The sequence below is a fragment of the Papio anubis genome, chromosome 14 (genome assembly GCF_008728515.1).
Source record: "Papio anubis isolate 15944 chromosome 14, Panubis1.0, whole genome shotgun sequence".
Taxonomy (NCBI): Eukaryota; Metazoa; Chordata; class Mammalia; order Primates; family Cercopithecidae; genus Papio; species Papio anubis.
The window spans coordinates 85,557,738-85,584,518 of NC_044989.1; the positions used below are offsets into that span (position 1 = coordinate 85,557,738).

The window sequence follows — 26,781 nt, forward strand, 5'->3', positions numbered from 1 at the left end:
GAAAGGGTTGTTTTAAATGTTTTAAATGCTGAATGAACATATAGTTCATTCAAATAAGACTACCGTGTGAGGAGTACACATTGCAAAACCTACTTACTGAGCTTCTTGGTTCTCTTTCTTCTGGATCTTGTTTCTGGATCATGCTCTCCCCCTTTTTCATTTCTCTTTCTCTGCTGTGGAATCTCTTTAGCTATAGGTTTACTCTTGAAGAGTCTGTTTGAACGGGTCTCAATACCCCATTTCTCCTCTTGAGTCTGTCCCTTAAACACAGGGCATAGGTTTTTAAAAATACGCATATATAGAGTTATATGTATGTTTAATAGACCTTTTTACTCTCTTCCTATTTCTAAAAATAACTAAGGAAAGCTCTTTTTAAAAAAACACACACACACACAGACAAATCCTAGAGTTTCTTTTTGTTTCTTTTTGTTTTGGCAAGGGATGATTTGTATTTCCTCTGTGATTCTTAAGTAGAAGATGAAAAAACTCTCCACTCCTGACGTAGGCTCCCAGTTTATGAAGCATTATAAACTTTGTCTTAGATTTCCTTCCTCCAGCAGTTTCACATCTGGAAGTATCCTTTGACCGTTTTCTTTAAGCAAAATAATTCTGGTTACTTGTACTTTTCATTGAGTTACTTTATACTATAGTTTGTCTTTTTTTTTTTTTTTTTTGAGACAGAGTCTTACTCTTTCACCCAGGCTGGAGCACACTGGCACAATTTTGGCTCACTGCAACCTCCACCTCCCGGGTTCAAGCAATTCTCCTGCCTCAGCCTCCCAAGTAACTGGGATTACAGGCACCCGCCCCTACACCCAGCTAATTTTTGTATCTTTAGTAGAGACGGGGTTTCACAGTGTTGGCCAGGCTGGTCTCGAACTCCTGACCTTAGGTGATCCTCCCACCTCAGCCTCCCAAAGTGCTGAGATTACAGGCATGAGCCACTGTGCCCAGCCTAGTTCATCTTTTTTACTTGGTTTTGTGTTCATCTGAGATCCTCTTCTAAGGGTTGCACAATTTTTCAACTGCTTAAATGCAGAGTCTCTTCTTGGAGATTGTCTATCATTTAATAGTATTGTTCTTTGGGCAGTTCTCAGTGTCAAAATGATACAGCCTATATGATACATACCCTTTTTTCAAAAAGTCACACTTGGAGAGATGCATGGGCCTTGAAGAGACAATACACAGACATTTCACAGAAGTAGAAAAGAGGCCTTCCCTCTCTCCACCGCCTCCGCCCCCATCACATGGTAGCTAGAAGTCAAAATTGGCTGTCAGTGACAAGTGCTGTGTAATCCCAGGCCTTCAAATTCCAGATGAGGTCGACTTCCTGTTGTATTCTTTTTTCCCTGTGTGTCTTGAAGGTGACTTGCCCTTTGTTGACCTTTTCTTTCCCATCAACTCTCTATTCCCTAGCTAAAAACTAATTTTATTAAAAAGTATAAGGTATACCAACCTGAGATTTTTCTCCTTTAAAAAGCTGTAAACGAATATTAGAAACTTTTTTTTTTTTTTTTAAATAAGAAAGCAAAGACTACATACTATTTCAGTGGCTTTAAAAATGTCTCCCCAGGTATTTAGGCTTGCTTCAGAGCCAGCACTTTGGGAGGCCGGTGAGACGCATGGATCCCCGAGGTCAGCGATCGAGACCATCCTGCCAACACAGTGAAACCCCGCTCTAATAAAATACAAAAAAACTAGCTGGGCTTAACTGTCCGCTACTAGTCCAGTTGGTCTCGGGAGGCTGAGGCAGTAGAATTATGTAAACCCAGGAGGCCGGAGCTGCGTGAGCTGAGATCCCGCCACTGCACTCCAGCCTGGGCGACAGAGGGAGACCTGCCTCAAAAAAAGTGTTCCCATCTAGAGGGCATCCTTTTCTCCTTAAAATTTGAAGTTCATAGCTTTCGTTTGTTTTCCAGAACTTCTAAATATACAAAACAATGAGAAAAGATGGGGGATTACAACTATAACACCTTAACCTTATAATGTAGCTTGTCCAAGTTACGATTTTACAAACTACCATTTACAAACTTTGTGATTTTACAAATCACAAAGAAGTGATTTCTCAACTTCTTTATGACACAGTATGACTAAGCTAGATTTTTTTTTTGGAGACTTATGTCGTTTCAGCCACCAGGCTGGAGTGCAGTGGCACAATCTCAGCCTCACTGCAACCTCTGCCCGTCGGGTTCGCTATTCTTTTCCCAGCCTCCCCGAGCCTCTGCCTGTCAGTTCGTTTATTCTCTTTCCTCAGCCTCCCGAGTACCTGGGATTACAGGCACGCACCACCAGTCCCGGCTAATTTTTGTATATTTAGTAGAGATGGGGTTTCACCGGGTTGGCCAGGCTGGTCAGGAACTCCTGACCTCGGGTGATCTGCCCTCCTCGGCCTCCCAAAGCCCTGGGATTACAGGCGTGAGCCCCCATGCCCAGCCGTGACTAAGCTAGATTATTCAGTGATGGGTTGCACATGTTATTATTTGGTTAACTCAGTTTTTGCAGAATATATGTAGTGTAAGGTAAATGAAACCTAAATGTTTTTTAATGTAATGGATATCAGTGCTATCTAGACAACTAGTGGTTATTCAGCTTTGCCTCTCAAGGCATTATTTTACAATATTTGAACTCTTGTTTCTGTTATAATACTTTTCAGAACTTTGATTTGATTTTTTTTTAAACGGAGTCTTGCTCTGTCGCCCAGGCCAGAGTGCAGTGGCATGATCTTGGCTCACTGCAACCTCCACCTCCCAGCTAATTTTTGTATTTTTAGTAGAGATGGGGTTTCATCTCTACTAAAAAGAATTTCAGGCTGGTCTTGAACTCCTGACCTCAGGTGATCCACCCGCCTCGGCCTCCCAAAGTTCTGGGATTACAGGCGTGAGCCACCACGTCCAGCCAGAACTTTGATTTTTTAATATCTTAAATACAGTGTACTGATACCTCATCAGAAGCAACTTCATTCTTCCTGTGAAGGAATTGATAGTTTTACATATGCCATGTATCTGTTCTGTTTCAGATTTCTCTGACTTCCTGATACCAGGTAGAATCACTATTGTTAACCAAGGGACTGCAGCAAAGAGCTAGCTTATTTCCTCCCTTGGGAACGTTCGATTACCTGTAGTTGACAGTAGTGGAGCAGGTTTTGTTAGTCTGTGTCATAAAATGATACAAATTCTGACAGATATACTTAGGAGGTCCTCTGTATTGAGTGAGAGTCATTCTAAGGGGGACAATGGGCTACTATTGAGAAATTGAAAAAGTCTGTGCTTGTATACTTTTATTTAGAGACTTAGGTGGTATGAAATGTTCTATAAAATTAAATATTACCTTCAACAAGTTTATGACAACAGAAGGAATTAAAGGACAGAGCTTTCGTAAACAAAACAATGAGAAAGGATGATAGCAGACTATATGGAAAAACTGTATGTTATAAAACATTTTTACTTAGCTCAACTTCTTATTCATAGTTTGCTAATCACCAAAAAACCCTCTGTCGCATGGCTGCCACAGAGATGATTATTATTATTATTATTATTTATTATTATTATTATTATTATTTTTTTTTTTTTGGAGACAGAGTCTGGCTCTGTCATCCAGGCTGGAGTGCAGTGGCCGGATCTCAGCTCACTGCAAGCTCCGCCTCCCGGGTTCACGCCATTCTCCTGCCTCAGCCTCCCGAGTAGCTGGGACTACAGGCGCCCGCCACCTCGCCCGGCTAGTTTTTTGTATTTTTTTTTTTTTTTAGTAGAGACGGTGTTTCACCGTGTTAGCCAGGATGGTCTCGATCTCCTGACCTCGTGATCCGCCTGTCTCGGCCTCCCAAAGTGCTGGGATTACAGGCTTGAGCCACCGCGCCCGGCCGCCACAGAGATTATTAATAAAGTGAATCTTATGTTGTAAGAAACCCTGCTGTAAACTTACCTAAAGTTTGACTTAAATATTTTATATATATGTATGATGTATCTGTATTTGAAATACTGATCTTGAATCATAAAAGGCCTTTCAGTATTTGAGAAGCTAAAAAATATATATTACAGAAATGATTTCATCGCAAATGGACAGTAAATTTAAACAAACCCTGTTTCCTTTTTAAAGGGCTTACAGTTACAGAACTCTAGCTGGGTTTAAGTGAAGCCTGAGGCTACCACCCCCATCCCTTATGTGAACCATTTAGGTAGCTTTGAATTAAATCACAAGAGTAGAGTGAGCAAGGGATAAGTATCAGCATCTTTTTACTGAAAGATACAGTGTTTATCAATATCACCATGCACAGCTGCCTTAAGCTTTGTTCATCTATACTTGCCAGTAGGCATCCCCACCTCAGAAAGAGAAGGCAGGCCTACAGAATAATGTCAAGGCTACACACCAAAAAGTTCAGAGCTGGGTTTACCTTCCTGGCACCTAAATTCACAGTACAATTGTTTGTCCATGTTATTATACCATTTGTGAACCTAAATAGGTATCATAGGTATTCCCCCCCACCCCCATTCATTATTTTCAGTGTTGTGCTTAAAGCATCATCATGCATGAAAGCTATTTTGTTTTTGTTTGAGATAGGGTCTCACTCTGGCACCCAGGCTGGAGCGCAGTGGCATAATCTCCACTCACTGCAGCCTCAACCTCCTAGGCTCAAGTGATCCTCCTACCTCAGTCTGAGTAGTAGGGACTACAGGCGCTCACCACCACACCTGGCTAATTTTTCTATGTTTTTTGTAGAGGCGGGGTTTCTCCATGTCTCCCAGGCTGGTCTCAAACTCCTGCACTCAAACAATCTGCCCGCCTTGGTTTCCCAAAGTGTTGATATTGATTACAGGCCTGAGCTGCTGCGCCTGGCCTGGAAGCTATTTTGAATAAGCAAATTTTTAAGTATTCCGTCTCTTTGCTCAAGTATCTTTTTTAGTAATACTTTCTTTGCCCACGCTGTCCTTCACTGGTTTATGTTTCTCCATAGCACTTACTTCCACCATGCTCTGCAACTTTTTTTCTTTTTTTGGAGTCAGGGTTTGCTCTGTCTGCAGGCTAGAGTGCAGTTGCATGATCATAACTCACAGCAGCCTCGACCTCCTGGGCTGAAGCAATTCTCCCACCTCAGCCTCCTGAGAAGCTGGGTCTACAGGCACACACCACCACACTTAGCCAACTTTTATTTTTATGCTTGTCTTAGTGTGTACTAAATGTTAGTTTCTTGGGGGCAGGCTTTGTTTTGTTCATTGCTATATCCTCAGCATCTAAAACATATTACATATTAGATAATCAATATTTGTTGAATTTGCTGAAAAATTGCCACGATGATGCCATCATTTGGCTGTCATTGTAAGTTGCTCAGGGAGTCTCCCTGCAGCTTTTGAGATCAAGGATCTCGAAGGATATTTTGAAAAGTAATTTAAAAGGTTGTGTATATTACTGAGATCAAATTGTATTCTAGAAAAGTACTAAAATAATCTTATAGCTCACGCCTGTAATCCCAGCACTTTGGGAGGCCAAGGTGGGCGGATCACAAGGTCAGGAGATCAAGAACATCCTGGCCAATGTGATGAAACCCTCTCTCTACTAAAAGTACAAAAATTAGCTGGGGGTGGTGGTGGGCGCCTGTAGTTCCAGCTACTCGGGAGGCTGAGGCAGGAGAATGGCATGAACCCGGGAGGTGGAGCTTGCAGTGAGCCGAGATCGTGCCACCACACTCCAGCTTGGGCGACAGAGCGAGACTCTGTCTCAAAAAAAAAATCTTACTGCATCTGAATAAGTTAATATTACCACTTTAGAATTTAGGACTTTCATATCTTTTTTTCCTCATTTGCTTCTCATAGCAAACTTCATAGATGAAGAAAGATTGAGCAGAGAACATTAAGTGATCTGTCTAAGTGGTTATTGTTAATGGCTAAGTAATAACAGGGAATTCCATTTTTTTTGTTTCGTTTTTTTTGGTGGTGGTTTTTGTTTTTTTTTTAGAAGAAGTCTCGTTCTTGTGCCCCAGGCTGGAGTGCGATGGTGCGATCTCGGCTCACTGCAACCTCTGCCTCCCGGGTTCAAGCAATTCTCCTGCCTCAGCCTCCCGAGTAGCTGGGATGTGGCTGCCACCACGCCTGGCTAATTTTTGTATTTTTAGTAGAGATGGGGTTTCACTATGTTGGCCAGGCTGGTCTTGAACTCCTGACCTTGTGATCTGCCTGTCTCAGCCTCCCAAAGTGCTGGGATTACAGACGTGAGCCACTGTGCCTGGCCTGATTTTTTTTTTTTTTTTTTTTGGTGTTTTTTGTTTTTTAATAAAAACATTCAACAAACATTAAGAATCTACAACCTAGGCCAGTCTCAGTGGCTCATGCCTGTAATCCTAATACTATGGGAGGCTGACACAGGCAGATTGCTTGAGTCCAGGAGTTCGAGAACATCCTGACCAAAATTATGCGGGCATGGTGGCACACACCAGTAGTCTCAGCTACTCAGGAGGCTGAGGCAGGAGAAAGGCATGAACCCAGGAGGTCGAGGCTGTAGTGAGCCAAGATTATGCAACTGCATTCCAGGCAGGGTGACAGTAAGACCTTGTCTCAAAAATAAATCTACAGTCTGCCAAAACTATGTTAGTTTTCCGGTTTTCCACCTTGAACTGACAGCCCAAAGGTGGTTGTAAACAATTCCAGCTTTGCTTTATGTTTTTGTTTTTTGTTTTTTTGTTTGTTTGTTTGGAAGGAAGGAAAGAACTTTTAAAAATAAAATGTTGGTTGGATATATGAGAATTTTCCTAAAATAAATGCAAAGGAGAAGAATGGTACTACAGATCCTCTTGGCCAGATGTAAAAATGTTACATTTCAAGATCCCTAAAAGCTTCACACACTCATCTCCTCATCCCCTTAACCCCCAGAGGGAACCACTGACCAAAATGTTATCATTCCCTCATTTTCCTTTTATAGTTTTACTACATGTTTGATTTCCTAAACTAGATACTGGTTTTCAACTTTATACTATATGTATTCTTTGAGACTTTCTTTCATTCATCTGAGGCAATGTTCTTACCTGTTGCTTTGATTCATTCTTTTTCCAATTCATTCTGTGCATATTGAACTGTCGAGCTTTTGAATCTGAATAGTCTTTTTTTTTTTTTTTTTTTTTTGAGACGGAGTCTCGCACTTTTCGCTCAGGCTGGAGTGCAGTGGCGTGATCTCGGCTCACTGCAAGCTCTGCCTCCTGGGTTCATGCTTTTCTCCTGCCTCAGCCTCCCGAGTAGCTGGGACTACAGGCGCCCGCCACCATGCCCAACTAATTTTTCTTTGTATTTTTAGCAGAAACGAGGTTTCACCATGTTAGCCAGGATGGTCTTGATCTCCTGACCTCATGATCCGCCCGCTCAGCCTCCCGAAGTGCTGGGATTGTAGGCATGAGCCACCACGCCCGGTCCCTGAATCGCCTTTTTAAAATTCAGTTACAAAAACTGCCGTCAACATTCTTCTACATTCTCTAGGTGCACACAGACAAAAGATTCCCCCTGGGAACGTATTTAAGAGTGAAATTACGGTATCATAGGAGGTATATGTATTTAACTTGACTAAAATATGAACAAATTTTTCAAAGTGGTTGTGCTGACATACACTCCCACCAGGAGGGTATAAGCACTTCTGCTGCCCTTTATCTTCATTAACACTTGACATCATGAAACTTGTAGTTTCTTACCAGTTTGGTAAATGTAAAATGCTAGCTCACGGATGTTAATCATGCACTTCTTTGATGACTAATGAGACTGAGCGTCTTTTCATATGTTTACTGGCCATTTATGTTTGTTGTTCTTTGAGTGCCCTTTGACAGGTTTCTCCATTTTTCTATTGAGCGTTCATTATTTACTTACTGATATGTAAGAGTTCATAATGCATTCTGAATACCAAACTTTTGTCTGACATGTATGTTGTACATATCACCAGTTTCTGAGCCTTGTATTTTCAGTCAGTGGAGGCTGTTAAAAGATGAAGAAAAAGTCTTAACATAGTTATTTAAGAAATTGTTTTCTACTTTAGGCTGATAAAAATATTCTATATTGTCTTCTAGGGATATTTTTCATTGTTCTTTTGAATCTGTCTTTAAACCATGTGGAATTGATTTTTTGTGTGTATGGGATATGGGGAAGAGATCTAATTCTGTTTTCCCCACACGTAGATAATCACCTGTTCAGCACTATTTATTGTCCACTCCCTTCTTTTCTCAGTGTTCTTTAGTGACCTTGCTGTCGTAAAACAGATTTCAACCTCTGCTTCGGGGCTTTCCATTCTATTCCATAGGCCAGTTTGTCTCTATGCTGGTGCCATTCCTTCTTCTTATAGTTATTATAGCTTTATAATTTGTTATTGTATTACTTATTATTTATTAGTGTAGCGCTCTCTCTATATATAAAACAAGTCCCTCTATCTCGTTTTTCTTGGGAGCATCTTGACTGTCCTTGGCCCTTTTTGTAACTTGTATCAGCGTTTGAGTCAACTTACCATGTCCCACAAAAAAATTCTTTTTAAATTTTGGTTATAATTGTTCGAATCTACAAATCAGTTGACATTTTATTATGAACCTTCCAGTCCATGAAGTTGGTATCTGTATTTTTTAAAGTCCTTTAGTGTCTTTGAATACATTTGTACTCATTTGCTTCATAAAAGGCTACCTATCTTTGGTTAGAGTTATTCAGAAGCACTTTTTAAAAATGCTGTTGCAAATGGCATATTTTTTTATTACAGTAAAATATACATAGCATAAAATTTATTTTAAGCCCTTTTTGGTGTACAATTCAGTAGCATTAAGTATATTCACATTCTTGGAACCATCACCACTGTCCATCTCCAGAATTCTTCCATTATCCCAGACTTCAAAACTCCCTACCCACTAAACTGTAATTCCCCATTCTCCCTTTCCTCCAGCTTCTGGTAGCTAGGGCTATAGGCACAGGCCACAATGCCCAGCTAATTTTTAAATTTTTTTGTAGACAGGATCTCACTGTGTTGCCCAGGCTGGTCTTGAACTCCTGGCCTCAAGCCATCCCTCTGAGGGCCTTGCCTTGCCAAAGTGCTTGGGATTACAGGTGTTAGGCACAACACTCAGTTATTTCTTTTAACAGGTTAAGAATTATTTGATATCCAGTTCTGATACGAACTCATGACTGATTCTGCTGCTCCTGCTAGTTCTTTCTGATGGTGCTTTACTTTTTTGTATTTTATGATTTAAATTATGAACTTATTCCTTGGATGTTTATATATGCCAGATGCTTGCTGTCAATTCTAATTTAAGACCACTTAAAATTCTTGACCCAAGGTCTTTGGAACCATTTGATAGAATTTGGGCTATAAACCCATGAGGACTGGTTTGTGGTTATGGCTTTTTGTTGTTATTTTGTGCCCCCAGGGCAGGGGACTTTCACTAGGGTAATTTTTGTAATCCCCCAGGGAGGATTTCTAGCCCACCCATGCATTGTGAGAGTATATTAGGATCTTGGTTTTATGAGGAATCTTCTGTTAATTATCCCACCTTCAGTAGGCCTTTGTCCTGTAATGCTGTGGAACTTAAACTTAGATTTTTACCTGCTTTCGCAAATACCCTCATTGTGAAAAGCCCTCTTTAGTGCTTCCAGTCAGTCACCTCTTCATCTTGGTTTTTACTTTCTTGCTGGCTTATGAAGGCTTTTTTTTTTTTTTTTTTTTTTTTTGAGGTGGAGTCTCGCTCTGTCGCCCAGGCTGGAGTGCAGTGGCTTGGTCTTAGCTCACTGCAGCCTCCGCCTCCTGGGTTCAAGCGATTCTCCTTCCTCAGCCTCCGGAGTAGCTAGGATTACAGGTGTTTGCTACCAAGCCCAGCTAATTTTTTGTATTTTTTTTTTTTTAGTAGAGACGGGGTTTCACCATATTATCCAGGATGGTCTCCATCTCCTGACCTCGTGATCTGCCCACCTCAGCCTCCCAAAGTCCTGGGATTACAGGCCTGAGCCACCATGCCTGGCCTATATCAAGGCATTTTTTAAGGGGGGAAAAGGGTGATTACATTGTGTCAGTCATTTTACTTTATTTACTTTTAAGTGGTTTTTTGTTTGTTTTTAGTTTTGGTTTTGGTTTTTTTTTTTTTTTTTTTTTTTGGAGACAAAGTCTTGCTCTGTTGCCCAGACTGGAGTGCAGTGGCATGATCTCAGCTCACTGCAACCCCACCTCCTGGGTTTAAGCAATTCTTGTGCCTCAGCCTCCCAAGTAGTTGGGATTACAGGCACCCACCACCAAGCCCAGCTAATTTTTGCATTTTTAGTAGAGACGGGGTTTCAACATGTTGACCAAAGCTGGTCTTGGAATTCTGACCCCAAGTGATCCACCCGCCTTGGCCCGCCAAAGTACTGGGATTACAGGCGTGAGCCACCGCGCCCAGCCTATATCAGTCATTTTAAATTATTTTCATCTGGAGTATATAAATCAGAGTAATGAATCCAGCACATGGCTAAAAATTCCCATACCATTTTACTAAGTCATTTCTAGTCATTTTGGAAAGGATATGTGGGGTTAAATGAGCACCTGAAACATTCATAAAAATGAAATCAAGAGTGGTCTTTATAACTGGTAACGAAAGATATTTCTTTTTTTTATAGGTGTCAGCTGTGATGCATGTTTAAAAGGAAATTTTCGAGGTCGCAGATATAAGTGTTTAATTTGCTACGATTACGATCTTTGTGCATCTTGTTATGAAAGTGGTGCAACAACAACAAGGCATACAACTGACCACCCAATGCAGTGCATATTAACAAGGGTAGATTTTGGTAAGTAATTAAAAATTTAATGAATTACATCATTTAGAATTGTATGTACGTGTGAAGAAGTAAAGGCAAAGTGTTCTAAAACTCCCCAGCAGCATACCATGAGGCCCCAGATTCATTAAACATGAAATAAATCTTACCTTTTTTTTTTTTTGGGAGATGGAGTCTCACTCTGTCACCCTGGCTGGAATACAGTGGCGCAACCTTGGCTCACTGCAACCTGCACCTCCCTGGTTCAAACAATTCCCCTGCCTCAGCCACCCAAGTAGCTGGGATTACAGGTGCACACCACCACACCTGGCTAATTTGTTTGTATTTTAGTAGAGACAGAGTTTCACCATGTTGAACAGACTGGTCTCGAACTTCTGGCCTTAGGCAGTCCACCCGCCTCAACCTCCCAAAGTGCTGGGATTACAGGTGTGAGCCACCATGCCCGGCTTTTTTTTTTTTTTGAGATAGAGTCTTGCCCTGTCGCCTAGGCTGGAGTGTAATGGCACTACCTCAGCTCACTGCAACGTCCACCTCCCAGGTTCAAGCGCTTCTCCTGCCTCAGCCTCCCGAGGAGCTGGGATTATAGGCGTGCACCACCGTGCCCGGCTAATTTTTTGTATCTTTAATAGAGACGGGGTTTCACCATGTTAGCCACGCTGGTCTTGAACTCCTAACCTCATGATCCACCTGCCTCGGCCTCCAAAGTGCTAGGATTACAGGCATAAGCCACTGCACCCGGCCTTACTTTTATATACCAAGTAATTCTGTCTGTTCGTCTTAATCATAGTTTACTTGTTTAAAAAAACCATTCAGAAATACACACCACTGACAAGGTATGAAATAGAAGAGTGCTTCAGTAAAGAAGAAATATGGTCTGTCTTTTGTTCTTGCTATTAACACACAAATAATAGCTTTTTTTTTTTTTTTTTTAAAGTCAGAGTCTCACTTTGTCACCTAGGCTGAAATACAGTGGCCAGATCTCAGCTCACTGCAACATCTGCCTCCTGGGTTCAAGCAATTCTCGTGCCTCAGCCTCTTGAGTAGCTGAGACTACAGGTGTGTGCCACTGTGCCCAGCTAATTTTTTTGTATTTTTAGTAGAGGTGAAATTTCACCATGTTGGCCAGGCTGGTCTTGAACTCCTGACCTCAAGTTATCCACCTGCCTTGGCCTCCCAAAGTGCTGGGATTATAGATGTGAGCCACCATGCCTGGCAGTAATAACTTTTGTAATGACCAGAAAGAAGATTGTTGGCTGGGTGTGGTGGCTCACACCTGTAATCCCAACACTTTGGGAGGCTTAGATGGGCAGATCACTTGAGTCCAGGAGTTTGAGACGAGCCTGGGCAACGTGGCGAAAACTGTCTCTGCACCCACCCCTCAAAAATACAACAAATTAGCTGGATGTAGTGGCACACATACAGCTGTAGTCCTAGCTACATGGGAGGCTGAGATGGGAGGCTCACTTGAGCCCAGGTGGTCGAGGCTGCAATGAACCCTGATTGTGCCACTACACTCCGGCCTGGGCAATAAAGCAAGACGCTATCTCAAAAAAAAAAAAAAGATTGTTTCCACAGTTGATTAGAAGACATTGTAAGAAAATATATAAATGTTTCATGCTATAATTTTTATTTATTTATTTTTTGAGACAGAGTTTCACTCTTCTCGCCTAGGCTGGAGTGCAATGGCGCCATCTCGGCTTACTGCAACCTCCACCTCCTGGGTTCAAGCGATTCTCCTGCCTCAGCCTCCTAAGTAGCTGGGATTACAGGTGCCTGCCACCATGCCCAGAAAATTTTTGTATTTTTGGTAGAGACAGGGTTTCACCATGTTGGCCAGGCTGGTCTTGAACTCCCAATCTCAGGTGATCCACTTGCGGGCCTCCCAGGGTGCTGAGATAACAGACAGGAGCCACCACACCTGGCTTCATACTATAATTTCTTACCTAGCCCCACACTTTTTGTCCTTTTTATTTCAGCCATCCTAGTAGGTGTAAAGTAGTATCTCAGGTGGTTTTGATTTATATTTATCTGAAATATAAATTATGAGCATATTTTCTTGTGCTTATGGGCCATTTGTATATCTACTGTGAAGAAATACCTAGATCCTTTGCCCATTTTTTAATTGGATAATATGTCTTTGTTATTGAATTGTAATAGTTTTTTATTCCATAGATAAGTGTTTTTATCTGATAGATGATTTGCAAAAATGTTCTCCCATTCTGTGGGTTGTGTTTTCACTTTCTTGGTGGTGTGCTTTGAAGCACAAAAGTTCTAATTCTGATAATGTCCCATTTATGTATTTTTTCATTTGTTGTGCATTTGGTGCTGTATCTGGAAAATCACTGCCTAATTCAAAGTCACGAAGATTTAAACCTATGTGTTCTTCTAAGAGTTTTATAGTTTTAGCTCTTATATTTAGATATACGACCCATTTAGAATTAATTTTTATATATGGAATGAGGTAAAGCACCAACTTTATTCTTTTGCATGTGAATATTCAGTTGTCCCAATATCTTTTGTTGGAAAGACTATTCTTTATCCAATGCATTGTCTTGGCACTCTTGTTAAAGATAGGTTGACTGTAAATGAGGGTTTATTTCTAGACTCTCAGTCTATTCCATCGATCTATATGCTTGGTGTTTTTGTTTGTATTTTGACACAGAGTCTCACTCTGTCACCCAGGCTGGAGTGCAGTGGTGTGATCTTGGCTCACTGCATCCTCTGCTTCCCAGGCTCAGGCAATCCTCCACCCTCAGCCTTCCAAGTAATTGGGATCACAGGTGGAAGCCACCACGCCTAGCTGATTTTTTAATTTTTTGTGGAAATGGGATTTCGCCACATTGCCCAGGCTGGTATCAAACTCCTGAGCTCAACGTGATCTGCCCGCCTCAGCCTCCCAAAGTGCTGAGATTACAGGCGTGAGCCACTGTGCCAAGCCTATATGTCTGTCTTTATGCCAGTACTACACCGTCTTGATTTCTGTAGCTTCATAGTAAGCTTTGAAATCAAGAAGACTAAGTCTTCCACCTTTGTTCTTTTTCAAGACTATTTTGGGTATTTTGTGTCTCTTTCATTTCTGTATTTTAGATTCAGTTTGTCAGTTTCTGCAAAGAAGCCAACTAGGATTTTGAATGGAATTATGTCGAATCTGTAGATTAGTTTGGAGAGTACTGCCATCTTAATAATACTAAATCTGCTGATCCATGAACATGGGATATGTTTCCATTTATGTAGGTCTTTAATTTCTTTTGACACACTTTTGCAGTTATCACAGTATGAGTTTTGCACTTCCATTGAATTTATTTCTAAGAATAGATGGTCCCCAGTTTATGATGGTTCAGCTTATGATTTTTTTATCTTATAGTGGTGCAAAAGCAATATATGTTCAGTAGAAACAGAACTTTAAGTACATACAACCATGCTGTTTTCATTTTCAGTGCAGTCTTCAATAAATTCATAAAATAGGCTTCGTTTTAGGTGATTTTGCCCAACTGTAGGCTTACATGAGTGTTCTGAGCACATTTAATGTAGACTAGGCTAAGCTATGATGTTTGGTAGGTTAGGTGTATTAAATGCATTTTCAACTTAAAATAGGTTCATCAAGTTTTAGGATATAACCCCATTGTACGTCAAGGAGCATCTGTATTCTTTTACTGTCTTAAATGGAATTTTTATCTTATGTATTTATTTTGAAATGGGTTCTCATTGTGTCACCTAGGCTGGAGTGCAGTGGTGCCACCATGGCTCATTGCAGCCTCAATCTCTCAGGCTCAAGTGATCTTCCCATCTCAGCCTTCCGAGTAGCTGGGACCACATGCACATGCCACCACAACAGACTGAATTTTTAATTTTTTGTAGAGGTGAAGCCTTGTTACGTTGCAAAGGCTTGTCCTCCTGGGCTCAAGTGGTTCCTGCCTCCATCTCCAAAAGCATTGGGATTACAGGCATGAGCCACCATGCTTGGCTGTTTTTTTAATTTTATTTTTGAATTGGTCATTGCAACCATATAGACAAACAATTGATTTTTTTTCATATAGATCTCGTATCCCACAGTGCTGCTGAACTTTATTCGTTCCAAGAGGGTTTTGTTTGTTTGTTCGTTTGTTTATTTTCTTTGAGATGGAGTCTCTCTCTGTTGCCCAGGCTGGAGTGCAGTGGTGCAATCTAGGCTCACTGCAACTTCTGCCTCCTGGATTCAAGCGATTCTCCTGCCTCAGCCTCCTAAGTAGCTGAGATCACAGGCATGCACCACGATGTCTGGCTAATTTTTGTATTTTTATTTTATTTTATTTTGAGACAGAGTTTCACTCTCATCCCCCAGGCTGGAGTGCAGTGGCGCGATCTCAGCTCACTGCAACCTCCGCCTCCTGGGTTCAAGTGATTCTCCTGCCTCAGCCTCCTGAGTAGCTGAGACTTCAGGTGTGTACCACCACACCCAGCTAATTTTTGTATTTTTAGTAGAGACGAGGTTTCACCATGTTGGCCGGGCTGGTCATGAGCTCCCGACCTCAGGTGATCTGCCGCCTTGGTCTCCCAAAGTGCTGGGATTACAGACGTGAGCCCCCACACCCAGCCTAATTTTTGTATTTTTAATAGAGATGGGGTTTTCCTAGTTGGCCAGGCTGGTCTCAAATTCCTGACCTGAAGTGATTCACCTGCTTTGCCTCCCAAAGTGCTACGATTATAGGCGTGAGCCACAGCACCCGGCGCCAAGAGTTTTTTTTTTAGTGGATTCCTTAGGACTTTCTGTACACAAGATCATGTCATCTGCAAATAAAAATCATTTTACTTCTTCCTATCTGGATACCTTTCATTTACTCTGGATAGATCCTCCAGTAAAATACTAAATAGAAGCGGCAAGAGTGGACACACTGGTCTTGTTCTGATCTAGGGGAAAGCATCCAGTCTTTCACCAGTAAATGATGTTTGCTGAGTTTTTGGTAGATGCCCTTTATGAGATGAGGAAGTTCTATTCTTCTTAATATATTTATCCCCACTTACTCCAAATCCACCTGACAAGTCTTGTACACCTAATAAATGGTCAGTGTATACATAATATATAAAACTTTTATGATCATTTAAATCTCCCTAAAAATGAACAAATCTATCAAATCTATCATGTAATGAACACTTTCTTCCATTTTCTTTTCTTATAAAAGCTCTCTTAAATTTGGTGTTTGTTTTATGCTAAATAATTAAATAATTCCTTGTGGTGGCATAACATACTGAATATACTTGCATCTTATTTTATGTTTCTGTCTCTCTGTTTTCTCTTAGTATAAGAAAATCCTTGAAATTAGATAATTTCTAAAGGAAAGGGGTCTGTTTAGCTCACAATTCTGGAGGCTAACGGGGCCAAGACGGTTCATCTGCATCTGGTGGACTTCGGGTGAGGGCTCAGCTGTGTCATAACATGGCAGAGAAGCAGAAGGGGAAGTGGGCATGTGTAAAGAGACCAAACAGTTGTAAGTGACAGACAGCCTCACTTTAAAATAACTCACTCTCAAGGGAACTAATTCAGTCCTGAGAGAGCGAGAATTCACTCCTGAGAAAGGCATTAATACCTCTTAACAACCTTATCATCTACTAAAGACACCACCTTCCAACACCACCACATTGGAGATGAAGCCACAGCATGAGCTTTGGTGCGGACAAACCATATTCAAACCATAGCAATTACCTAATGGAAAAAATAGACTTATTCCTTGAGATAAACTTATGAGGTGAACAAATTATTCCCACAGACTACTGGTTAGTTTTCCAGTAAACCAGTTGGGCGAAATATTTTGTGACAGGCCAGGCGTGGTGGCTCATGCCTGTAGTCCCAGCACTTTGGGAGTTCAAAAGCAGCCTAGGCAACAAGATGGGACCCCATCTCTACCAAAAAAAAATTTTTTTTTTAATTAACCGGGTGTGATGGCACACACCTATAGTTCAGTTATGTCGGAGGCTGAGGCAGGAGGATCATTTGAGCTCAGATACTGAGTGTGCAGTGAGCTGTGATCATGCCACTGTGCTCCAGCCTGGGCGACAGAGTAAGACCTTGTCTCAAAAAAAATCTTTTTAATGTTGTTGGTAGTATCTTAAGTTAGCATTGTCCTCCATGCTCTGAGAGCAGCGTGTTCTATAGACAGCTAACTACGTCTGGCAGTTCTCGTATTGATCATGGTTGTCTGTCTTTCCCTCTGAGCACATTTGTCCTTGTTTCTTGGTGGACCCTCCTGATTTTTTCTGTTGATATCAGTGTTGCCACAGTGTATACAGATAAGGAAAAAATAAATTACAATAAAATTAGAGCTAGATGTAAAATGACCAATGTTTCAAATAAGTGAAGGAGGATGGAGTTGTTTGCTTCGTTCTCTCTTAAGGCTATATATATAGTAGCTATCTGGGGAAGGAATTTTGGAGGAATAACATGGAGTCCTCATGGGAATAAGGATATTACAAATGTAAATAGGTACCTAAGCATTCCTTGACCACATGAGGTTGTCGAATATTTTAGGCACACTTTCTTTTGGAGTGCAATGGCGCGATCTTGGCTCACTGCAACCTCTGCCTTCCAAGTTCAAGCAATTCTCCTGGCTCAGCCTCCAGACCAGCTGAGATTACAGGCATCTGCCACCATGCCTGGCTAATTTTTGTATTTTCAGTAGACACGAGGTTTTACCATGTTGGCCAGGCTGGTCTCGAACTTCTGACCTCAAGTGATACACCTGCCTTGTCCTTCCAACGTGCTGGGATTACAGGCGTGAACCACTGCTCCTGGCCCACACTTTGTTTATTACATTTTTATGTGTTTAAAGACTAATATTCCTCAATGCAATTCTACTTTATTTTTCAGATTTATACTATGGTGGGGAAGCTTTCTCTGTAGAGCAGCCACAGTCTTTTACTTGTCCCTATTGTGGAAAAATGGGCTATACGGAGACATCTCTTCAAGAACATGTTACTTCTGAACATGCAGAAACATCAACAGAAGTGGTAAGTGAAGCAGCAGCCTTATGACTAAAATGATGTTGTAAAGTACATTATTTCTAACATTAATAAAGCTAGGTCAGTGTCATCTACTTCCTGCTCAGTGTAATGATACCATTTGCATAGTTATTAAAATCATCTTTTAACAGCAAATTTTATACATCATGGGAGGCTGCATTTTTGCAAAATAGTACCTCTTACTGTCCACACTGGGTTTCTTAACCTGTAGCTAAAACCACAGCATGGAGTCTTGACCAAATTCAGGAGCCCCTTTATTCAATGCATTGTGAAAGGTTAAAAGGACGGCAACCTGCAGTGCATCTCTTGTTATAGTATCCTTGCTATCTGCTTAACTTTTCTTCTACAAGGAACTTCACAAGGAAATTTAAAAACCTTTGGTAGTGTCATAATAATCCATTGTCACATCTCATTGTAGCATATCGCTGATCTTACCTGGTTTTCATCAGATCACATCTCTTGCTTCCTAGGTCAAGCTCTGGGGTCCCTAGAAGTTCTTCCTATCCTGATCTTTCCAGTGGCTAAAGGCCATGGACCCAGAATAATACACAAAGAAAGTCTTACCTTGAAAGCTTGTTGGATTTTTTACTTGACATCTGAGTCAGCATGCATCCACCTTCAAGAAATGATAAAGTACACCTAAGAGTCTCTCCCCCACCTCTTTACCATTGATAATAATAGGTAAAGTGAAGGCTTTATATGGAACTATAGATACTGAATTGGGAGAATTTTGGCACAAGTAATTGCATATTGCATCAACTAATAAACCCCTAAATGTACTCAAAACAAATTAATTGAAACCCAGAGAAATAAAGTAGCATGCTCAAGGACATTCAGCTTAGTAAGGGGCAGGGGTAGGGGCAGGTGTTTGGACTCAGCTAGTGTCCCTCTGAGTTCCAGAGTCTCTACTTAACTCTGCTACAGCTATGCATATAATATAGGGTTACTTTTATTCCCACTGACACTGCTAGTTTGATGCTTGAAGTTGTTATAACATGTATCAAGCAGTAGGTAAATTTATTTTGTATAGACATCAAGCCAAATGTTACTGTCTTAACAGCTCAGAAATGCTCTGATCTTGCACCTAGGAGAGCCTCAGACTACTGTTGTCACATTTTATTACTATTCTTAGTTTGTTCTTTTTATTCTGTAAAGTGACTTTGCTTCCTTTTGGTACAGTCCCACATACCAGTATGAAGAATCCTGACTCAGTTGCATCTCCATGCTGGTTGTTGTGGAAAACTTGGAATCATTTTTCTTTGATTTAATTTCTGTTAAGTTTGGGTCCTTTACCTAAATACAGTAAGATAAACATGGAGTTCTTATTGTAAATTAGGCATCCTTAAAATCATTATCAGACTGTGCACAGTGACTCATGCCTGTAATCCCAACACTGGGAGGCTGAGGCGGGAGCATTGCTTGAGCCCAGAAGTTTGAGATTGGCCTGAGCAACAAAGTGGGGCCTTGTCTCCACAAAATTTAAAAATTAGCTGGACGTGGTGGCACATGCCTATGGTCCCATCTGCTTGGGAGGCTGAGGTGGGAGAATTGCTTGAGCTCAGGAGGTTGAGGCTGCAGTGAGCCATGATTGTGCCACTGCGTTGCACTGCAGCCTGGATGACAGAACAAGACCCTGTCTCCAAAAAAAAATTATGTATTATTATATATAATATATAAATAGCATTATATTATCATTAATAAATATATATAATGATATATAACAAGTAATAATATATATTATTATTATTATTATCAGCCAGTAGTCCCTAGTATAGTATTCTCATCTCCCCACAAGGGCAAGACAACCCAGTTTTCCATAACGTTGCCTCTGGTTGGTTTGCTCCCCAACCCCCACCCCCCGGAAAGTAAATACTCAAAATTTGTTGTTTACACTCTGGCATACCTGATACATAGTTTGAAAATTAAATACCCACCACCTGCAAATGGTTTCATGGTCTATTTCTTGTGAGTTGTGTTTATGCCTTCATTAAGTTTCCAGGCTTTTGGTACATAGCCCAAGGCAGTTGTCACTCTATTTTCATATTGGCTTTTGTGGAATATTTTAAGGATTTATCTCTCCTCATTAGCCCTTAATCTTCACATGAATACTATATCTACCTCTGTTCCCACCCATACACCCAGACATTTCAAAGTGAAAAATGGCAGGCAGATAAGAATCTTTAATATAAAAGTACAGGATTTCTTCAGGTCATGTGGGTCAAGTCCTAGAGGCAGGGCTGGCATTCAGCAGGTGCAGTCAAGTGTAGCATGCTGACTAGTGTCCATTCCGAAGGATTGGTGCCTGTGCCATACCAGTTGTTAAGTGTTTTGAATGCCTCTCTGTATATATGTGAAACATATTATCAACTCCAGTGTGCTACAGTTACATGTAATTGTCCAGGTGATAATACTGTGTGTCCTCTCTCACCCCTCAATGTTTTGCATTTTTGAATTAGGGAATTCAAGAGTGATTTACATCATTTTGGTTTGGGGGATTATATCAACTTGCTATATCTCCTTTTCTATTCCTCTTAACATGTTCCTTTCTGAATGCTCTGTTTGCTGTCTTGCTTTGTCCCACATTACCTGCATGTGTCCTCTAGACCAGGGTTCCCCAACCCCTGGGCCACAGACGGGACCAGACTAGTACCCATCTATGACCTGTTTGGAACCGAGCCACAGAGCAGAACATGAGCAGTGGGCCAGCGGGCATTACCGCCTGAACTCCACTTCCTGTCAGATCAGCTACATCGTTAGATTCTCACAGGAGTGCAAGCCCTTTTGTGAACTGCTTTCTGATTTCTTTGGAATTATTTTTCAGTATTGCTAAATTATATTAATACTATTTCAAGTTTTGTGAATTCCCAAGATGTCGTCATACACATAAATTTTTGTACAAGAACTGTGTTTAAATGTAAAACATAATTGCTTTTTAGGACTTCCTAAATTACATGAAATTACATGTAGATGCTGCTCTTTAGAAGCCAGTGATAAATCTAACTTCAGCATTATGGGAGAATGGAATTGAGAGGGAAAATAATTTAATATGAAGTAATTCACAATTGTAAGTTAATTTCACTTATAATTGGACACTTATTCACTGTTCACTGCAGCAGCAGAAAATTAGATTGTAATCTAGTTGAACAGTGCGCTCACTCAACTCTTGAAAGGACCTTTATTTATATTGGCAAAATGGATGGCCAAGGTGCAGGTAGCTATAAGCTAGACGGTTCTACAAGGCCCAAAAGGAGTTTGTTGACCATGTAGCATAGATCATCCACTAGTCCTTTATGTATATTCTCAAAGCAAAACTTCAGTTTCTGTCTTGTATTCATTATATCTGCAGATTTTGTAGGATAAACTAATACTTTTAATTGGGAAGGAGATCCAAAAGCCTGAAGTTGTCATTGGCTGTGGCAGTTAGTTAGCTCAATAGAATGTCTTTCTTCTAATTTTTTTTTTTTTTTTTTTGTATAAGCACTAAAGTATAACACGTGTCAACAGGTTTTGTGTGTTGGCTTTAAATTCGGATGACTCTTTTTGGGTCATTACTCTTCTGTGGAAAAAGTGTTTTAAACCCCATTCCCCCCATTGTATTGCAGGTGATCAGAAAATCCCTTGGCATAATAAGCCTGGGTGTTTCTGTGGCTGAGTTCTAAGAGCTGCTCAAAAGCAGAGACGTGAATTGTACCCCAGTTTGAAGAAATAATGAAAAATATACACCAATTTAAAAAAAAATTTTTTTGGTAGAGACTGCGTCTCACTGGGTGGCCCAGGCTGGTCTCAAACTCTTGTCTGCAAGTGATCCCCCTGCCTCATTCTCCCAAAGTGTTAGGGTTACAAGTATAAGCCACTGTGCCCTGCCCCAATTTTGGCCCCAGTTTTTAAAGAGAAATGAAATTCATATGAACTTTAATATTGGCAGAACTATGCTCATTTCTTGATAATGTTTTAACCTAAAGTGTTAAGTTAGTTCTGATTTGGTACTCAGTAAATGCTTAATGGATTAGTCCATGGTAACAAAATTATACAATATAACAGTCAGAACTTTAACTTTACCAGTTTACCTGGATTTCATAGCATAGATCCTTGAACTAGAAATAGGAAGGTGGTTATAAAGAACAGTTTTTAAAGCTGTGCATAGTACCCAGAGAGAGAATGCTGTCTGATGTGGTTGTATTAGTTCAAGAGAGAGGCGAGAGGAAATCCAAACTTGCCTTAGAATGGTTGATAACTGTATGGGGAAGAATGTGTGGAGCTGTTGTTTAAAAAAAAATCACGCATGCTGACTTCAGGTGCTTTCATAGAGGAAAAGTTCTGTGCATTCAGCAGTGACTCGGTGTTTATATGTGGAGTAATGACTTCAGAAGGTATGTTTTAAAGACATTGGCAACTGTGCTATATAATGTGCCCTAACTGGTTGCTGGCTGGCAGTCATGCGCTGGAACCACGTGGAAAAATGGAGACTCTGTAGGTTCTTGGAATGGGACCTTACCTCAATTAGTAAAGGCTTCCAAAGGGGCTACAGATAAAAAGCAAGATTGATGGTGACCCTCAGTGGCATGGTGAAGGAGAAGAGGAAACTCAAGCAATAGCAGAGACGACACTGAGAATGGCAAGAACATTTGTGAATCCAAATTTTTTTGTTATGTTAGGTAACAATAACATTTGGTGTTTTCATATAACAGAGTAAATACAGTTTCTGAATATCATTGTATATTTAAACTGTATTTGCCAAACTTACGTAGTTTGTTAATAATCAACCAGGACCTTTGTCAAAATAGATTGTTAAATCCCTCTATTTCCAGGACTAGGAAACTGTATTTTTAACAATTGCTCCAGATGATTTATATTCTTTTTTTTTTTTTTTTTTTTGAGACGGAGTCTCGCTATGTTACCCAGGCTGGAATCCAGTGGCTCCATCTTGACTCACTGCAACCTCCACCTCCCTGGTTCAAACAATTCCCCTGCCTCAGCCTCCTGAGTAGCTAGGATTACAGGCGCACACCACCATGCCCAGCTAATTTTTTGTATTTTTAGTAGAGACGGGATTTCACCATGTTGGCCAGACTGGTCTCAAACTCCTAACCTCAGGCAATCCACCTGCCTCGGCCTCCCAAAGTGCTGGGATTATAGGTGTCAGCCACTGCGCCTGGCCCTGATGATTTATATTCTTTTTTTTTTTTTTGAGACACGCCCAGACTGGAGTGCAGTGGCACAATCTCGGCTCACTGAAAGCTCCGCCTCCCGGGTTCATGCCATTCTCCTGCCTCAGGCTCCCGAGTAGGTGGGACTACAGGCGCCCACCACCACGCCCGGCTAATTTTTTGTATTTTTAGTAGAGACGGAGTTTCACTGTGTTAGCCAGGATGGTCTCAGTCTCCTGACCTCATGATCCGCCTGCCTTGGCCTTCCAAAGTGCTGGGATTACAGGCGTGAGCCACCGCGCCCGGCGATGATTTATATTCTTAGCCAAATTAAAGAAATACTGACTTAAGCCAGTTAAGTAAATCTTAATTGATAAGTTGTTATAATTTTAAGCTTGTGTGTTACATGGAATTTTCCTGTACAAATAACAGATACTACTCTATCATGTGGCAGTGGAAGTATGATAAATATTAATGTTGACAAGCTGTCATAATTTTAGGGTCAGTACCCTAAAATTACCCTTGTGTTGAGTTTTCCTGTGCTGTAAGAGATATTAGGCACCATGATGTGGAAATAAAGACACACTCAAAACTAAGAAGTGTTTGTGGCCATGAGTGGTACAGTGGCTTGCTTCCTCCCACTCCCCACCACCTCTTTTCCATTTCTCTTGCCCCGCTTTGCTCTCCTTTTTTTTTCTTCCTCTTGTTCCCTTCATTTCCTTTCAGAAAACACAGTCTTAAGAACAAGCATTTTTGTCTTAAAGCGTAAGTTAGCTTGCTAAATATAAAATGTAAAACCTAAAAGATGACCAGGCCTCTGTGGTCACATCAGCATCTGAGCTTAGTTTTCCTTTCCAAGTCCTCATCTGAGTTCACTTTATGTGACCCAAGTGTGGCAACATCTTCCACTTGGTTCTAAATCTAGCCTCTTGATTTTCTTTTTTCCTTTTTTTTTTTTTTTTTTTTGAATGTGGGGTTTTTTTTTTCAGGCTGGAGTGCAGTGGTGCGATCTTGGCTCACTGCAACCTCCACCTCCTGGGTTCAAGTGATTCTCCTGACTCAGCCTCCTGAGTAGCTGGGATTACAGGCATGTGCCACCACGCCCAGCTCATTTTTGTATTTTTTAGTAGAGATGGGGTTTCACCATGTTGGTCAGGCTGGTCTTGAACTCCTGACCTCGTGATCCACCCGCCTCAGCCTCCCAGAGTGCTGGGATTACAGGCCTGAGCCACCACGCCTTGCCTAGCCTCTTGATTTTCTATGCTAGCTGTCAACCTGGGTGATCCTCCTGCCGTAGTAATTTCTTATCCTCAGTAATTCTTTATCCCTAGACGTTATGGAATTTTGGTTGGTTGATTGGTTGGTTTTATATTATTTCTCTATGAATGAAGCAGTTCTGAATACCTTCATCCTGCCATCTTAACATAGTTACTCCAGTGAAATAAAAAAAATTTTGAGTATAGAACCAAAGTCAATACACAATAAGGAAGGATCTTGGCTTTATTTTATATCCTCCTCTCAAAGGTACTTTTCTACTTGTTAAATTATCTATCTTATTAGGACATTCTTAGTACATTTGGTATCTCTGCTTCCCATTCTGTTTTCCTTCTAGGAATTTATATCCTTGTGGAGACTTTTCTCATCTGCCAACATTTTTATGTCCCCTCAAGTACTGAAGCCTCTGCAGCAATCTCTGGATAGCTCAAGTTGTTTATAGATTTTACCCGAAGGCCAATATAAAGGAAGGTATCTTAGAAGAAAGATGCCTTTTCCTTTTGGTGGTTATTTTCTCTTTAAATAAAAATCTTATACAGCCTTATAATATTGTAATAAGACTATAACCCAGCACTTGTTAACTTTTTCAAAATGATGAGTCTCTAAGGTAGCTTGTTTTATTTTTAAATAACTGGAACATTTTTTCTGTTTCTCCAAACATTGCTGGTCTTTTTTTTTTTTTTTTTTTTTTTAAAGCAAATCTGTCTGGAGTTTAAAACCAAAGACAAATCATACTGTGCTGCATCTCTCAAAGAGTTTACGGTTTAGCTAGGTAAGACCAGAAGCACATGAAAAGTAAAATAGGTATATCAGACATAACCAGGTAATGTTAGAGTACAGGAATGGTACAGATAGTAGAAGTTAAATTCCTAGTAAAGAGAGAGTGGATAATCTGTAAACTTGTGACACATACAGCTACTTTACTGACAGAGGAAAGAATCTGACCACCTTCCTGGCATCTTTTAAGAAAGGCATAGACAGGTCTATCTACTTCTTTTTCTCATTTGCCTCATCACATTCCATTGTGACCTCTCTAGTTCTTTTGCACACTGTCATGCTTAAATGTTATTTCTCATGAACATATTTAGGTTTTCCTGAGGATATTTCTCAGAGTCCTGAGTCACATAATCAGGACAGCTGATTAGGCATAAGAGAGACTGATACCAAATCAGAGTTGAACTCTCAGGGGACTTCTGCTGTCTAGTTGTTAGATGATGGAAAGTTATGTTTGTTTGGGCTCCAGGAATCAGAGCAGTTTGTTTTCCCTCCGTACCCCAGGATTGTCCTTCCAAGTCTCACCTTTCGCATCTCCCCTCATCTCTAGCACTACCACCTACTCCCAGTGTGCTGTCAGCAGATAATAAGGCTGACCAATTGCCTAGATTTTGCCTAGGTGAAAGAATTTTGGCTCAAGTACTAGCAAGATGAATCACGTATCCTGTCTTTAACCTTCTTATTTATTTATAAAGACACAAGTCTACCACTTGAACTGTGCACTTCCTGGGGCTCCCTTTGGTCATGCCCCTTGCTTCAGACCTTTTTTCTTGGCCCTGTTCTTTAAGATTGAAATTGTTCATACTTCAAGGCTTGGCTACCATTGTTAGAACATTATCTGCCCATTTGAATTTCGGAAGAGTAAGGGCCTTTCCTCTTTAAAAAGTTCCTCATTCTTTCTATCCTTCCCCTCTCCTTCCCTGTTTCACCAATTCTGTTAACTATAGACACCGCCTTCCCAACTTGTCACCCACTCCCCAAACCATGACTGTGTACACATCATTTTATTCCTACTTTCTCCTGTCTCTTGCCAAAAGGCCCATGGAAAGTTGAGCTTCTACTCCTTGAGCCTGACCTGGTTACAAGCTTATGGCCTACCACCCATTTCTTTGGAAAATAAGGTTAAAAAATTGACTTCCATTCAATATGCCCCTTGGAAGTCACATTCATAAATTTATAGACCACATTTGCATATTATTAGTAATCATAATCTGTCTTACATTCAACATATCTGTTGAATGTTTGCACAGTTGCATTTAATCAGACCTCTGCTGTCTTATTTGGGAATTGTCTCTCAAGTATAGCTTACTTTGGAGAAGTGTGCCATAGGCTTGTATCTGTCTTTACCATTCAAGACTGGACTTAAACATAAATGTGCACTAAATAGCATATTTTTAAAGTCTTTTTAATGGAAACTATTTTGCTAGGCCATACGAATGAATCAGACTGGCTGTTAGAAGGCCCTGCCAGAGATCAAGTTTGGTGTGTCTGAAACTGTTGTGTTTGACCCTGAGGGACCTTGTGTGAACAGTTCTTGCTTAGGCTTCTACTGGTTTTCACTAATTCAGGATCTGCTGAGTTTTTTATGGTTAAAACTTGATAATAGTAAAACAACAGAATACTCGTCCGGAAAGATGTCTTATTGACATTCATTTATTAAGCTGCTTTCTTTACTTCCATTTCAGATTTGTCCAATATGTGCAGCGTTACCTGGAGGCGATCCTAATCATGTCACGGATGACTTTGCAGCTCATCTTACACTTGAACACAGAGCCCCTAGAGATTTAATATCCTTTTAAGAGATGACAAGGAAAAGAGTTGTTTGTAATGTTTGTCATTTTGATTTT

At 40.7% G+C, this 26,781-nt stretch overlaps 1 protein-coding gene across 3 annotated transcripts in view; it reads left to right on the plus strand.

Moving 5' to 3' along the window:
- The window catches only part of KCMF1 (potassium channel modulatory factor 1), an 82,754-nt gene that overhangs the window by 43,651 nt on the left and 12,322 nt on the right, over positions 1 to 26,781 (plus strand). For all 3 annotated transcript variants that reach the window (XM_031655302.1, XM_009184530.3, XM_017947689.2), the window contains 3 exons: positions 10,590 to 10,757; positions 17,587 to 17,726; positions 26,620 to 26,721. In XM_031655302.1, coding sequence (XP_031511162.1) covers positions 10,590 to 10,757; positions 17,587 to 17,726; positions 26,620 to 26,721 — 410 coding nt within the window. The remainder of the gene's footprint in view (positions 1 to 10,589; positions 10,758 to 17,586; positions 17,727 to 26,619; positions 26,722 to 26,781) is intronic.